Raw genomic sequence first — 12816 nt, 5'->3', positions numbered from 1 at the left:
ATCTCCCCACGCTGGGTGTTACCATCTATATCCAGCTGTGTGCCGTTCCCAAACAGCATCTCCCCTCACTGGGTGTTACCATCTATATCCAGCTGTGTGCCGTTCCCAAACAACATCTCCCCACGCTGGGTGTTATCATCTATATCCAGCTGTGTGCCGTTCCCAAACAGCATCTCCCCACACTGGGTGTTACCATCTATATCCAGCTGTGTGCCGTTCCCAAACAGCATCTCCCCACACTGGGTGTTACCATCTATATCCAGCTGTGTGCCGTTCCCAAACAGCATCTCCCCACGCTGGGTGTTACCATCTATATCCAGCTGTGTGCCGTTCCCAAACAGCATCTCCCCACGCTGGGTGTTACCATCTATATCCAGCTGTGTGCCGTTCCCAAACAGCATCTCCCCACGCTGGGTGTTACCATCTATATCCAGCTGTGTGCCGTTCCCAAACAGCATCTCCCCACGCTGGGTGTTGCCATCTATATCCAGCTGTGTGCCGTTCCCAAACAGCATCTCCCCACGCTGGGTGTTACCATCTATATCCAGCTGTGTGCCGTTCCCAAACAGCATCTCCCCACGCTGGGTGTTACCATCTATATCCAGCTGTGTGCCGTTCCCAAACAGCATCTCTCCTCACTGGGTGTTACCATCTATATCCAGCTGTGTGCCGTTCCCAAACAACATCTCCCCACGCTGGGTGTTATCATCTATATCCAGCTGTGTGCCGTTCCCAAACAACATCTCCCCACGCTGGGTGTTATCATCTATATCCAGCTGTGTGCCGTTCCCAAACAGCATCTCCCCACAATAGGTGTTACCATCTATATCCAGCTGTGTGCCGTTCCCAAACAGCATCTCCCCACGCTGGGTGTTACCATCTATATCCAGCTGTGTGCCGTTCCCAAACAGCATCTCCCCACGCTGGGTGTTACCATCTATATCCAGCTGTGTGCCGTTCCCAAACAGCATCTCCCCACGCTGGGTGTTACACTCTATATCCAGCTGTGTGCCGTTCCCAAACAGCATCTCCCCACACTGGGTGTTACCATCTATATCCAGCTATGTGCCGTTCTCAAACAGCATCTCCCCTCACTGGGTGTTACCATCTATATCCAGCTGTGTTCCGTTCCCAAACAGCATCTCCCCACGCTGGGTGTTACCATCTATATCCAGCTGTGTGCCGTTCCCAAACAGCATCTCCCCTCACTGGGTGTTACCATCTATATCCAGCTGTGTGCCGTTCCCAAACAGCATCTCCCCTCACTGGGTGTTACCATCTATATCCAGCTTGGTCCCATTGCCAAACAGCATCTCCCCACACATGGCCACGGCGCAGTAGTAAGTCCCAGCATCGGAGAGGCTGAGGTTCCCCTTGGGGAGGCTGTAGACGCAGCTCCGTGTAGGAGATCCAGCCTCAGGGCTCTTCTCACACTCATCACTCCTGTTTCCGTGGCTGTAAATGACTCCAGGAAGGGATTCTCCTGATCCATGTCTGAACCAGTAAACACTGTGTTCTCCTGCACAGCTCCCAGTCTCTATCGTACACTGCAGGCTCACAGAGTCTGTGTCAGACACAGTGTCAGACACAGGCTGCTGTACCACAGTCTTGCTGTTGGAGTCTTTACCTGAAAAGCAAAATGTTCATGATGACAGCGCTTTGAGAGTCACAATGGAAAACACAGATCCTGAAAAATATTTCTTGCCGATTTTAGAAATATTTTGGAATGGATGTCATGTTGTTCTATCCATCCATAAAATAAGTAACTTCTTGGAGAATAGTTGACATTCTTGTCTCTTTTTGTTGTATAACTATTTATTAGTATATATTCAGTAACACTTTACATTAACTGCACCTACATTATACATTTACAATGCATTCATATAACATTCATAATCACCATGTAATTTGTATACCTTAATATCCTAACATACCTTAACAGCTTTAATATACATTGATAACATTATATGATAACAAAGATTATATTATAACTGTAACACTGGCCCAAGAAGTGGAACGGAGATCCAGAATTGCATGCAGCCAGAAGTTTTATTGGCAGCACTAGTACGTAGCAATGAAAGGGGCTAAGCGAGGAGAATGGTCGAGGGGCAGAAGCATGTGTCCGAAGCCGAAAGAGGAACAAACACGGGACATGACAACACAGGGAAAGAGTACCAGGAGAAGCCGGTCTCAGCGGGGCAGGAGGTTCAGGTTCGGGAACGGGTCTGGGAAGAGGAAGAGGAACAGACAAGGTAAGTACACTGGGCGGACGGAACAGGTAGGAAGCAACGGGTAGACGATAGACAATAGATTGCTCGGTATGGCTCAATAGCATGGCTCAATACTTCGCAATGTCCCGATGGAGCTCAGTGCTTAAATCCATTCCGTCATTAAGCGTTCTACGGAGCACCTGGCTGGTCCCGCCCATGTGAGCGTGATCGAGACGGGCTAGTCGGTGGGTTCCGCCTGCATGGGCATGACAATAACAAACATTATATGATAAGAACAAACATTATAATTGTATAATCATATGTTTGATGTTAGTGCATGAAGGTAGATGAATTTAATTAATTTCAATGTAAAGAAATGAAGTGTGTAAAGTGTATTTTATATTTTCATGATTTTCGTGACTATCAATATCCCTCTGGCTTATGTTGACCATTTTGTTTGTCTATTTTTTAAACATTAAATAGGAAGTGTGCATCGCAAAAGGAATTACTTGGTTTCATGCGGTTTCTACTATTTATTTTCTTGTGTGTTGAAAAGTAAGTTTTTCCCTTCTACCATAGCACTACAGCAAAAAGCAAGACATCATGGCAAATGCAATTATGCTTTATTCAAATAAACATGATTACATTTATTATTATATTACATTTGATTAGCATAATATCTTCAAAGGTTTCATGATTTAATCTGCAATCTTCTGGCCTGAAATCTTTTCCTGCTACACTGAAGACTCTCTCAGCGTGTGCAGAGAAAGCTGCAGCCAAAGGGTTGGCATCCTCTGATAAACATGGTTGGCTCAGTTATCGGTGACATTATGTGAAGCTTTCATGGCAGGAATAGGGACTAGTTTGACTTTTGATGCAGGAAAAGTGTTTGGGACGTTTCCTAGGTTAGAAACTGCAGTCACTGCAGCCAACACTGACTTCTAAGGAGAGACACTCAGCTCTTACTATGAGCAGATCCACCATGGTGCACAAAATGACAGTATAATTATTGTTTTAGGTGACACTTCAAATGTTGCATTATTTCATTCTGAATAAAATTATAATAGTGATACACAACGATGTTAATGTGCTTATGTGTAATTCATATTTAAATATTTGGCTGTATAGCTAAAAGCTATATTGTAGCTATATGTACTGTATGTATATGAATTTATTTGAATTCAAATACGTATTCATTCTGCTTCCTTAAATTCAAAAATGAATTGTAATTCTGCATCCTGTTTTCAACAGCGATTCAACTTTATTTCAGATGAACAAAATTAATTGAAATTTAAGGTCCATTCTCAAACCAGTTCTGAATGGTGCATATCCGACTCTTATATTATAGCATGTCTTTCTGAGACAATATACACTGACTGTTGAGTTAAAAAATTTTAAGAATATATTTTCTTTGTCGCCTAAGACTTTTACGCAGTAATATATATATCAACTCAAAACTGAAATGTAAACATTTTCCTTTAATTTATTTGAAAGAGGCTGCAATGTGTAACATTTTTCCAAATCTGAAGATTCCATATGGCTGAAGATTTCTGACAGCAAGCAAAATGTAACAAACTGTGAAATAATGTGATGCAGCACATGTTCATGTATAAATGTAACAAACTGTATAATGATGTGATGCAGTGCATGTTCATGTATAAATATAACATCAGGAGGGGTCCAACACATAACTGTATACACATAACTAAATCCACTTCACACAAGTAAGATGATACGTAATGCCTCCTATTAATTTGTATTCTTGTATACTTATTTTTACATATTTCAGCTATTTATGCGTGTAATAATAATAAAAAGTTTATAATTCTAATTGGAAAGCTTTTATAAATGTTTTTGTTTAATGCTGTATATAGAAAAACATTCAAGGACCAATACTCGCAATCTACATCAACTATGTTGGTTAATTTTATATTGACACAGAGCTCAACTGTCAAAAATGTTTGTCAAAGGACAATATTATTGACACTTTCATAAAGCAAATATGAAAATAGTTGGAATCTCATTTATCTGTGATTATGACAAAGGTTCCATTTCCAAATGCGATTTCATTATAGAACAGAGCAGCGCAATAATACACTGCAGAATCTGACGGCTCCACGTTAGAAATAGTGAGGTTAAAACTCCCCTCTGCATTCAGTAAGGAGTAACGTTTTATGTTTTTATATTCCTTGTAAAATTCACCAGGTACGTAGAGAAGTGCTTTCGCCATGAGCTGGGGCTTCTGACCAGCAGCTTGCTAAAACCAAACTGCAAAAGAAATATCTTCTGGACGGAAGCATGTCAGGGTCACACTGTCTCCATGCTGGACCCTCATCAGGTATCTGGGCTGAACAACATCCACAGCCAGTGAAGTGTCTGGAAAAAGAGAGAAACACAAATGAATAAACAAACAAACAAACAAACAAGCAAATAAATAAATATCATAATAATAATCAGAATACCCATTACATATGATGAAGATTAAATGGCCAAATACTTATTACACTAATCACATCGTACAGGATATATAAAAATCCCCACAAAATATGATTTAATAGTATAGAACCCTACTAATGAAAATGAGAAGACCAAAGAGTCTGAACATCTTTGCGGTTCCACTGTTTAGAATAAACTGCTCTGCTGCTAAGTGAGAGATCATGGTCATGGTCGGGATGAAAGGGCAGGAAACAGAGAGGAAACAGAGAGACACACATCAGGCTGATCTGATTGGCTGTTCACATGGGAACTTACGTAATAGTGAAAAAGCATCCTAATGTGCACTTATGTATTTGTACATAAGAAAAAACAGAAAGAATAAAACATAAGAAAAAAAGGAATCTTTTCTAATGTCTTACCTGCCTCTGCAGGCATCTGCTGTAATGTCCTCACATGCTGCATCCATGTCAGCCAGCAGGGTCATCTGAGCATGTGGCTGGCGATCGTAAGCCTTCTAACTCCATGCTGAGCAGAGCCCCTCGATCGGGTTAAGGAATGGGGAGTAGGGGTCCATGATGTTCTTTCATTGTCAGAAATTGCACCACTGTACTGTGCCCAGTCAATACATGCTTGGCAAATTAAGGTTCATGAGAAAAAATCTTGAGGAAATGCAGAGTTCTGGAGGAGATTCTCATACTATAGATGATGGCATGTGTTTATGCGCCATACTGAAGAAACTGTACAAATTGCTAGACATAAAACACAGGACTGGCAACTTTCAGCAGAAAATAGATGGTACATTTTAACACCTTGATAAAAAACTTAAAATCCATAGTATGTGGGACAACCTTACAGAACCTTTAGTAGTCATTGTTCAGAACATTAACACGGATTAAAAACAATTACTATGAAAGTGCATTATTCAGTTAAGTTGTCCTTTTGTGAAGAGAAAAACTGTCTTTGAAAAAGAGAAACAATAGAACTAAGCTGCTGCGTTGGCGCCCCCTCGTGGTGAATTGAGGATAGTTCTGTCTGAACCAGCTCAGCAGGAGATTTGGTGTCAGCTGTCGTGACAAACTTCCTGCTTAGTGAAGGAATCTAGCGGTTTGAAGGGCAGACATAAATAAATAGACGGTATGTACTTTTGATATATTGAGAGTCAGCCGAGACACATTTGGGGATGGCAAGAGGTTCAATATTTATTAACTTATCAGCTCCGGGAACAACGCATAAACACTCAACTTCCCTCTCTTGCCTTCTTCTACTTCCCTCCAACTATATGCTACTACTGCCATCTAATGGTTGAATCCAAGCTACTACAGTACTGCACAACATGCAACCCCAGAGGATGGTAGAGACACAGAAGGCAACGTACTGTACGGGGTTTATTGTTGGGAACACGCAAACAGAACTGGAATCAGCAAGTACAATCGAGTCCAAAAGCCAGTTCTACAGGTGGCATGCGAGACGAAGGACAAGTACAAGGAAGAGGTCCGGGAGGATCAGGATGGGATGGGATGGAATGGCAGCAAAGCAGGCGGATGGACCGGATCGGGGTAGACAGGAGGAAGACCGCCCTGTACTTCTTATGAAAACCCTCAACAGTACCTTGCATATAATGCAGCGCCAAGCAGAACTAAACAGGGAGTTGACGTAACTCAGGTGTGGCTGCTGCCGCTGCATTCTCCCGAGGGGGGCGTGACAATACAATGAATAATGAACATCTTTAAATCGGTAAAATACGATTTACGGATATATCATTATTCGTACGCCATAATTATTTAGAAATCTGACCGACATTATCTGACCAATAATTGTACATTTTGCTCGATTAACCCTCTCTTACCTGATAATTTCAAGTGCGCTCTCATCTCCACTGCTGTCAGTGTATAATTCTCCTCAAGTCCCTCGGCCACATCACGCGAGCTGGAGGCATGTTTGGCGAGTCAGATTATCATGAGAAGGAAGAGATACATTGTGTTGTTCATATGTCATTGAAGAGACCTTGTTTCATGAACAATGAACTTTTATTTAACCACCAACATCTTCCATGCAAACCCACAACCTGCTCTGTGCCGTCGGTCTCCCTACCCCTTGTCTTTACCTCCTCCCAACCCTCCAGGTCTCTCTGCTGGTCACCAAAAGTACTGCACTACATATCAACACATCCCCCTTTCTTTAAAGCAGAGAACAAACATGCCTTAACATACCAAAATATTATATTGGCATTGTCAACGTCAGTATTCCCATTTTCATCATATCATTACTGTTTTTTTTTTTACATTTCACAATGCTTTCAAATAACACAAAACTCTTTAAAAAAAATAAACGCCCTAATTTTCACACCCTGCCAGCTAACAGCTCGTTCTAAGGCAATAACCGACACCATTGCCACCTTTATTTGTAAAAATATCCAGCCTTACGGTGTAATAGATAACTGCTCCACATCTTGGAGCTGAGGTATCACATACCACATAGGAAGTTTTTCACCAGAAAATGAATCCCTGTTCTGTATGACAAAGTGAGACCGATAGCTGAGTGCCTAAAGAGCCGCAGTAACATATGATGTGATAGTCACTGCACACTACATAAAAGTCTTTATTCCTGAGCATGTGTTACTGCATTACCGAAACTGAATGTTTGGTGTACATAACGGAGATGGGTTTTTTTTCTTCAATGAAGTTGCTTGTAATGAAAGTTTTTATCCGTGTTTTGTTGCAATGTCTTAGCAAGTTCACCTCTTTTTCCGTCCATGGAATTTTCAATGTGGTGATGTAATCCATCTAGCAAGTTCAAATTGCCCAGCTGTCTTGGCCGCTTTTGGGACAGGTGTGCACCATAAAGTTGTTGTTGAAAGTGATTACAGTTGATTTTTTTCTGCAGAGAGGAGATGCTTGAACAGGGTCAGTCAGAAATGCCCTTTATTGACATGTTCTTTAGGGTGCTTGTGGCAAGTGCTACAAGATGACCGACCTTGAAAGTGGTGACACCTTTGCTGTGATGGTCATACCTCTACATTCCTGGGGACTGGAGGAGGTATGTGGTATGGATTGTGCTTAATGTCATCCCTCTTTGCAGTTTATCTGCATTTCCCTGTTACAATACTTGATGAGATGGTGTTTGATATTTCACTCAGGTGTGTCAAGAAGTGGAGATTTTGAAAAAAAACCACGGCACAAGAACGTTGTGGGCTTCTCCCATTCTTTTGAAGACGATCTGTTCATGTATATTTTCATGGAGTTGTGCAGTAGGCAGGTGAGTCCCTGACTTTTGTAGACATCTTACTAAGGCAAAGACTTTGTGATGGATCAGGCTGCCCCTGTTTCTCCCTGCCCAGACACTTGGTGACATCCTGAAAGCTCGCGGGACTCTGACCCCGAAGTCCGCTATTACATTCAACAGCTGATATCGGGGATAAAACACATCTACCGGCAATGTTATGTCCATAGGGACATCTAGTTCGGTATGTGTACATGCACTCACGCTTTACTCAATTCTCTGTTTAATAATGCTGGCATTTCACATGGCATTGCGAGTGTAGCTCGTCTGGATTTCTGTGTAGTGTTAATTTATCAATTTGGTAAAGTCTGCAGTTTGACAAAGTATTTGAGTCTATCCTTAATGCAAATTCGTTTGTCTTTCAGAAAATTTATTTGTGAATGACAAAATGGAACTGAAAATTGGAGATTTTGGACTGGCGGTCAAGCTGGAGCCGAGGGAGAAGTAGGTGTTTTTTGCAGAATTCCTGGCTAAGCTTTCAAATTTGTTTATACAGCAAACTAAAGCACATGTGCGCTTAACGTTTTCCATTTGTGTGTGTTGTAGAAAAGTGTGTGGTACTCCAGTCTACATGGCTCCAGAAGTGTGGAAACGGGAGGGCCATGGAACAGAAGCAGAAGTCTGGGCACTGGGCTGTGTCATGTACGTATACCCTATCAACCCTCCTCCCGGCCAAAGATCAGCATGGCTAATAAAATCTGTCTAACATTTTAAGAAGACATGCGTCTAACATACATAAATATGTTTTTTTTTCTACTTGAAATAGAAAAGAAAAATGAATACTGGCACACAGTTGAGAGGAATTGCTCTTTTGGAAGCACAGCATTTTTATGTCAAATGTGAAAGACCTCAAACACCTTTGCTGCCTTTCTTACTACAGGTACCAGCTTCTGGTTGGGGAAATCCCATTCGATCACGACGATCGCTGTGAAATGATAAAGAACATCAAAGAAGCTAAATTTATTCTACCCCAGAACCTCGGTATTGAAGCTGGGAAACTGATGGGCAAAATATTTCAAATCGACCCACAGGATCGCCCGTCATCGCAGAATATCCGTGGCCACAAGTTCTTCACAAAGGTTGGTCCACTTGCAAACTGGTGGGATGTGGATGATTAGCTGGTCTGCTGAGGTCACTGGTATTTACCCTTCCTATAAAATTACAGTAACAAAAGATGGATGGATGGATGGATGTATGGGATTGGTTTGCTTAACTGATGCATGTTAAACCAACACTCTAGGGCTTCACTCCAAAGACACTGCCAGCTAGTAGCTGTGATAAAGCGCCGCAGCTTAAAGCAGTAAATCGATTTGTGAAGATTTTCAACTGGTTCATGTACCTGCTACAAAAGAAGCGATCCAGAGGTAAATTCCATCAGCATAAATCACACTAGTAGATCATCTCTCAGTTCCTCAGGCTCAGACGCTTGACCTGGCAAATCCATGCTTTCTCGCAGTTGAGCCTTTACTGGAGGATGCAAAGCAGAGCAGTCTTGAGATCCCCCAGCCTGTGGAGTCACGCCAAATTGACCTGGTCGAGTTGGTCAAAGTGGTTGAGGTAAAGATGTGCTATTCACAATAGTGAATCCTTGTCCTGTCCCATCTCTGTTACCATTCTGTAGCTTAAGCTTGTCTTGGTGTTTTGCATGGATAAAGCTGGGGTATACTGAATTAGTGTCGTCCTCCTTGGACCTTGTGAATGCCATGGTAACTGAAAACTCAATTTTTCTACACAGAGAGCTGTAGAGGAAGTACTGAGTAAGTGCAGTGACGCCCTACCATTGAGTGCCTCCCCCAACTTCCTGTTCACGCCAGTTCCAGCTTTATGGATAGGGATGAAAAATGGAAAGACATACACAGAAAATAAAATGCACAACCAAACATAAAATACACATTAACTGAATCTGTGAGCTTAAGTTTTATACCCTTAGTTTCTCTGATTAAAACTAGATTTAAATTCCTCTTTAACCAATTTACCCTATTTTAGGTTTAGTTACTGTATGTTTAGACTTTCATAGCTAAATTTAGAATCAATAACCAATTACGTCAAGATTAAATTGTAATTGGCCGTAGATTACACTTAGGGATGTTTTTAGATTTAGGTTCACCAGTTCCAATATGTTTTTTGATTACCCTTCTTAGTCCAACTCCACTCAGGTGAAGAAAGGGTAAGTATATAACAACTTAAATGAAATACAAATTAGTTACGTAAACTGCATAAAACAATTTAACAGTCCTACCACAAATCCGGTAGTTAAATGAATATGAGTTGTCAACACAAGAATCGGTTTAGTTCCTTGGGTGACTCACCATCAACATCCAACGATATTCGAATGCAGCTCCAGGAAGTTTAGGTTCCCGCTAAAAGGACCTGACCTGCGTAAGCAAACAGGTATTATAATACACTACAATATTTACTATATCAGTCACTCTGTCTAATCATTACAGTTATAATTAATCAAATATATGACACTATATCAAAGAAAATACTTTTACACATAATGTCCTTTTTTTTGGAGGGGGTGGATCAGGGGGGGGAGTGATTTTTTTTTTTATTTGATTGATTGTTTGAACTTTCAAATATGTAAGAAAATACATATTTGAAAATACATACCGAAGAGAGCAGACCTACTTAGTACGCCTCCTCAGTTCTTCCAGTTTGTTGCATTTCAAATATATTAAATGTAAGAAAGTACAAGAATGTAAATTCCTTGATCCATGTGCATCTCATAAATGCCTTCCTAACCATGGATTTGGATACTTTATGCTGATGTTTCATTCGTGAATATAAAAATGATACTATTTGAAACCAATATTCTGTTTGTCATTTCCATTCTAAATGAACAACCAAGATTTTAAAATATATATCTAGAAAGAACGTGTATTAAAACATGTTGAAACACGAGGAATTTACAAAATGCAAATCTACAAACAAGTACGAGAACCAATTTTTTTTTTAAGTGGGCTAATCAACAAATAACCTTTCTTTAACAGGTACTCCGGAGAGATAAGTATTAGTTACCTTTCTTTTACAGCATAAAGAATTGTACATTCACTTCAATACCGAAATGTATTGAATTATATAATGAACTCAAAATACACATATTTCTAAACCAAATTACTAAATTGTGCCTCTTTACTGCACACACGTTTAGCGAATAAGGAAAATGTACCTCTGGTCAAAATGTGCTCACGCGGCTGCTCCGTGCCTCATGGGTGACTAGTAGCAGGAAAAAACGTTCAGCCATCACAACCAATGTTGTCTCGCTCTCTGAATATTTCTTTAATATTTCGGTGTATCTCCAAAAGAAAAAACCTTTTGCTCTTTGTAATACAGCTTGTTCACCGTCTAAGAAAACTACGTGACTACATTTTTTCAGGCAACCTGGAAAAACCGGAATATTCCTGTTCTTCACTTATGAGAGGGCGTGGCTTCACTCAAGCCAATTGAGTTTAACCTCTTAAATCCCAGATGGTTTTAACTACACTATTTTTCTGCATAAAACGCATGTTACATATTCAACTGTGTCTTTCTCATCTCTTTAGTGTTGTGTCTGTCTTTATTTGAAAAATGTGCATCGTTAATGTGTTTGGCACTCTCCTAAACGTCAATAACCAGAGACAGACAAATGGGAGGAAGTAAAAGACAAACAAAAAAAGTATCAAAATGACAGTGTTGCATTTTTTTAACACAGAAAGAGTCATTTCAGCTTTACTGCCACCTATGAGTTAATGGCTGCCAATGTTTATGTTAAAAGTGTCTGCAAATAAGTTTAACACGGTATCTTACTGAAAACGCGCCGCCTTCTGCCTGCTGTCATTCCGCTAAGATATAGGCGACTCTGGTAAGTAACAGGTAAAGTTGTCGTTTAAAGTAATGCAAATGTGCATTGCCGGTTTTACTATATCACGTTACGTCATTTATAGTTGTAGTACAGTGCATTCTGAATCCATCCTAACTAGCCATCTAGCTCATGTGAACATGAAGCAGTACCGCCTTCCAGCTTGGTTTTGCAGAGGGGTTGGTTGCAAATGCAAACAATCCCTTAATGTCCGTGTGTTGTGTTCAGATGTGAAAATAAAAGATAACTGTCAAATTCACTGTTTATGTCCTATTATACAAGATAGCACTGTAAAATAATTTGCTATGCATATGGATGCCCTGCATTGGTGCTGGGATCCAGCGGGCCCCAACGGAAATCTCGCGGGAGCGGGCGGCTAAAAATAGACAGCGGATCCCAAGATTATTGGCAGGATGGAGAATGTAACTGATGTCATTTATTTTGTGTTATATATTCGTGTTTGTTCTGAGCCATTGTATTAAGTTGTGATGTTCAGCTAGTTTGAATGTATTTCTTTGAAATTGGGTTCAGGGTTATCTTTTGTTTTTAAGCTGATCTTGTTTGTTTATAATGATATTTAAACATTTGTTCTATCAATTTGCTTATTGTTGTTTTTAATAACTGCAGATATTTGCACATTTGATTAGTTTTTGGGCTCAGTTTACATTTTTTCGTGATTTTTTGTTGAATTTGTTTTATTTATTCAGTTCTTGTTCTGCTGGAATAAAAATTGAATGCATATAAACTTATTTAATCATACAGTATATCTGTTAATGGATCTGCGGGTGCGGGCGGGATTGGACAGAAATATTGCGGGGGCGGGTGGGAGTGACAGAGACAGCCCATGAGAGCGGGTTAAAAAAAAACAGTCCTGCGCACGGCTCTAACACTAGTGTTTGTTTTTAGTTCTTGATGCCCCCAGTCGGTAGCCCATGTATGTAAATATGTGGGTAGGATAACGGTTAAACCCCCCGATTCCCATGCAGCATTTGATCACAATTGATTGCATTCATGCTGGGAGGAGTCATCCTGTCTTAGCAGAGTCTCTGC

At 40.6% G+C, this 12816-nt stretch overlaps 2 long non-coding RNA genes and 1 gene segment (V, D, J or C); all 3 read right to left on the bottom strand.

The window, feature by feature from the left end:
* Nucleotides 1-1056: 1056 nt before the first annotated feature.
* On the bottom strand, nt 1057-2383 carry LOC125727492 (Ig kappa chain V region K29-213-like). The segment is given in 3 exon segments: nt 1057-1627; nt 2176-2225; nt 2346-2383. Coding segments are annotated over 3 exon segments (453 nt in total).
* A 1836-nt stretch (nt 2384-4219) lies between these two features.
* Nucleotides 4220-7517, bottom strand: LOC125727498 (uncharacterized). The gene is made up of 2 exons (XR_007388785.1): nt 5066-7517; nt 4220-4586 (listed from the first exon to the last, which is right to left on the bottom strand). It is a non-coding gene; the product is annotated as an uncharacterized LOC125727498 (long non-coding RNA).
* A 737-nt stretch (nt 7518-8254) lies between these two features.
* LOC125727495 (uncharacterized) lies at nt 8255-11326 on the bottom strand. 2 transcript variants are annotated; one of them, XR_007388779.1, is made up of 5 exons: nt 11098-11326; nt 10235-10300; nt 9704-9745; nt 9265-9392; nt 8255-9076 (listed from the first exon to the last, which is right to left on the bottom strand). It is a non-coding gene; the product is annotated as an uncharacterized LOC125727495 (long non-coding RNA). The 2 variants fall into 2 exon arrangements; XR_007388778.1 differs by having other exon boundaries at nt 9265-9745.
* Nucleotides 11327-12816: the final 1490 nt, after the last annotated feature.

This window comes from Brienomyrus brachyistius, unplaced genomic scaffold (genome assembly GCF_023856365.1).
Source record: "Brienomyrus brachyistius isolate T26 unplaced genomic scaffold, BBRACH_0.4 scaffold99, whole genome shotgun sequence".
In the NCBI taxonomy this organism is placed as follows: Eukaryota; Metazoa; Chordata; class Actinopteri; order Osteoglossiformes; family Mormyridae; genus Brienomyrus; species Brienomyrus brachyistius.
Note: the sequence above shows the minus strand (reverse complement) of the source record. Positions and strands in the feature narration are given on the sequence as shown.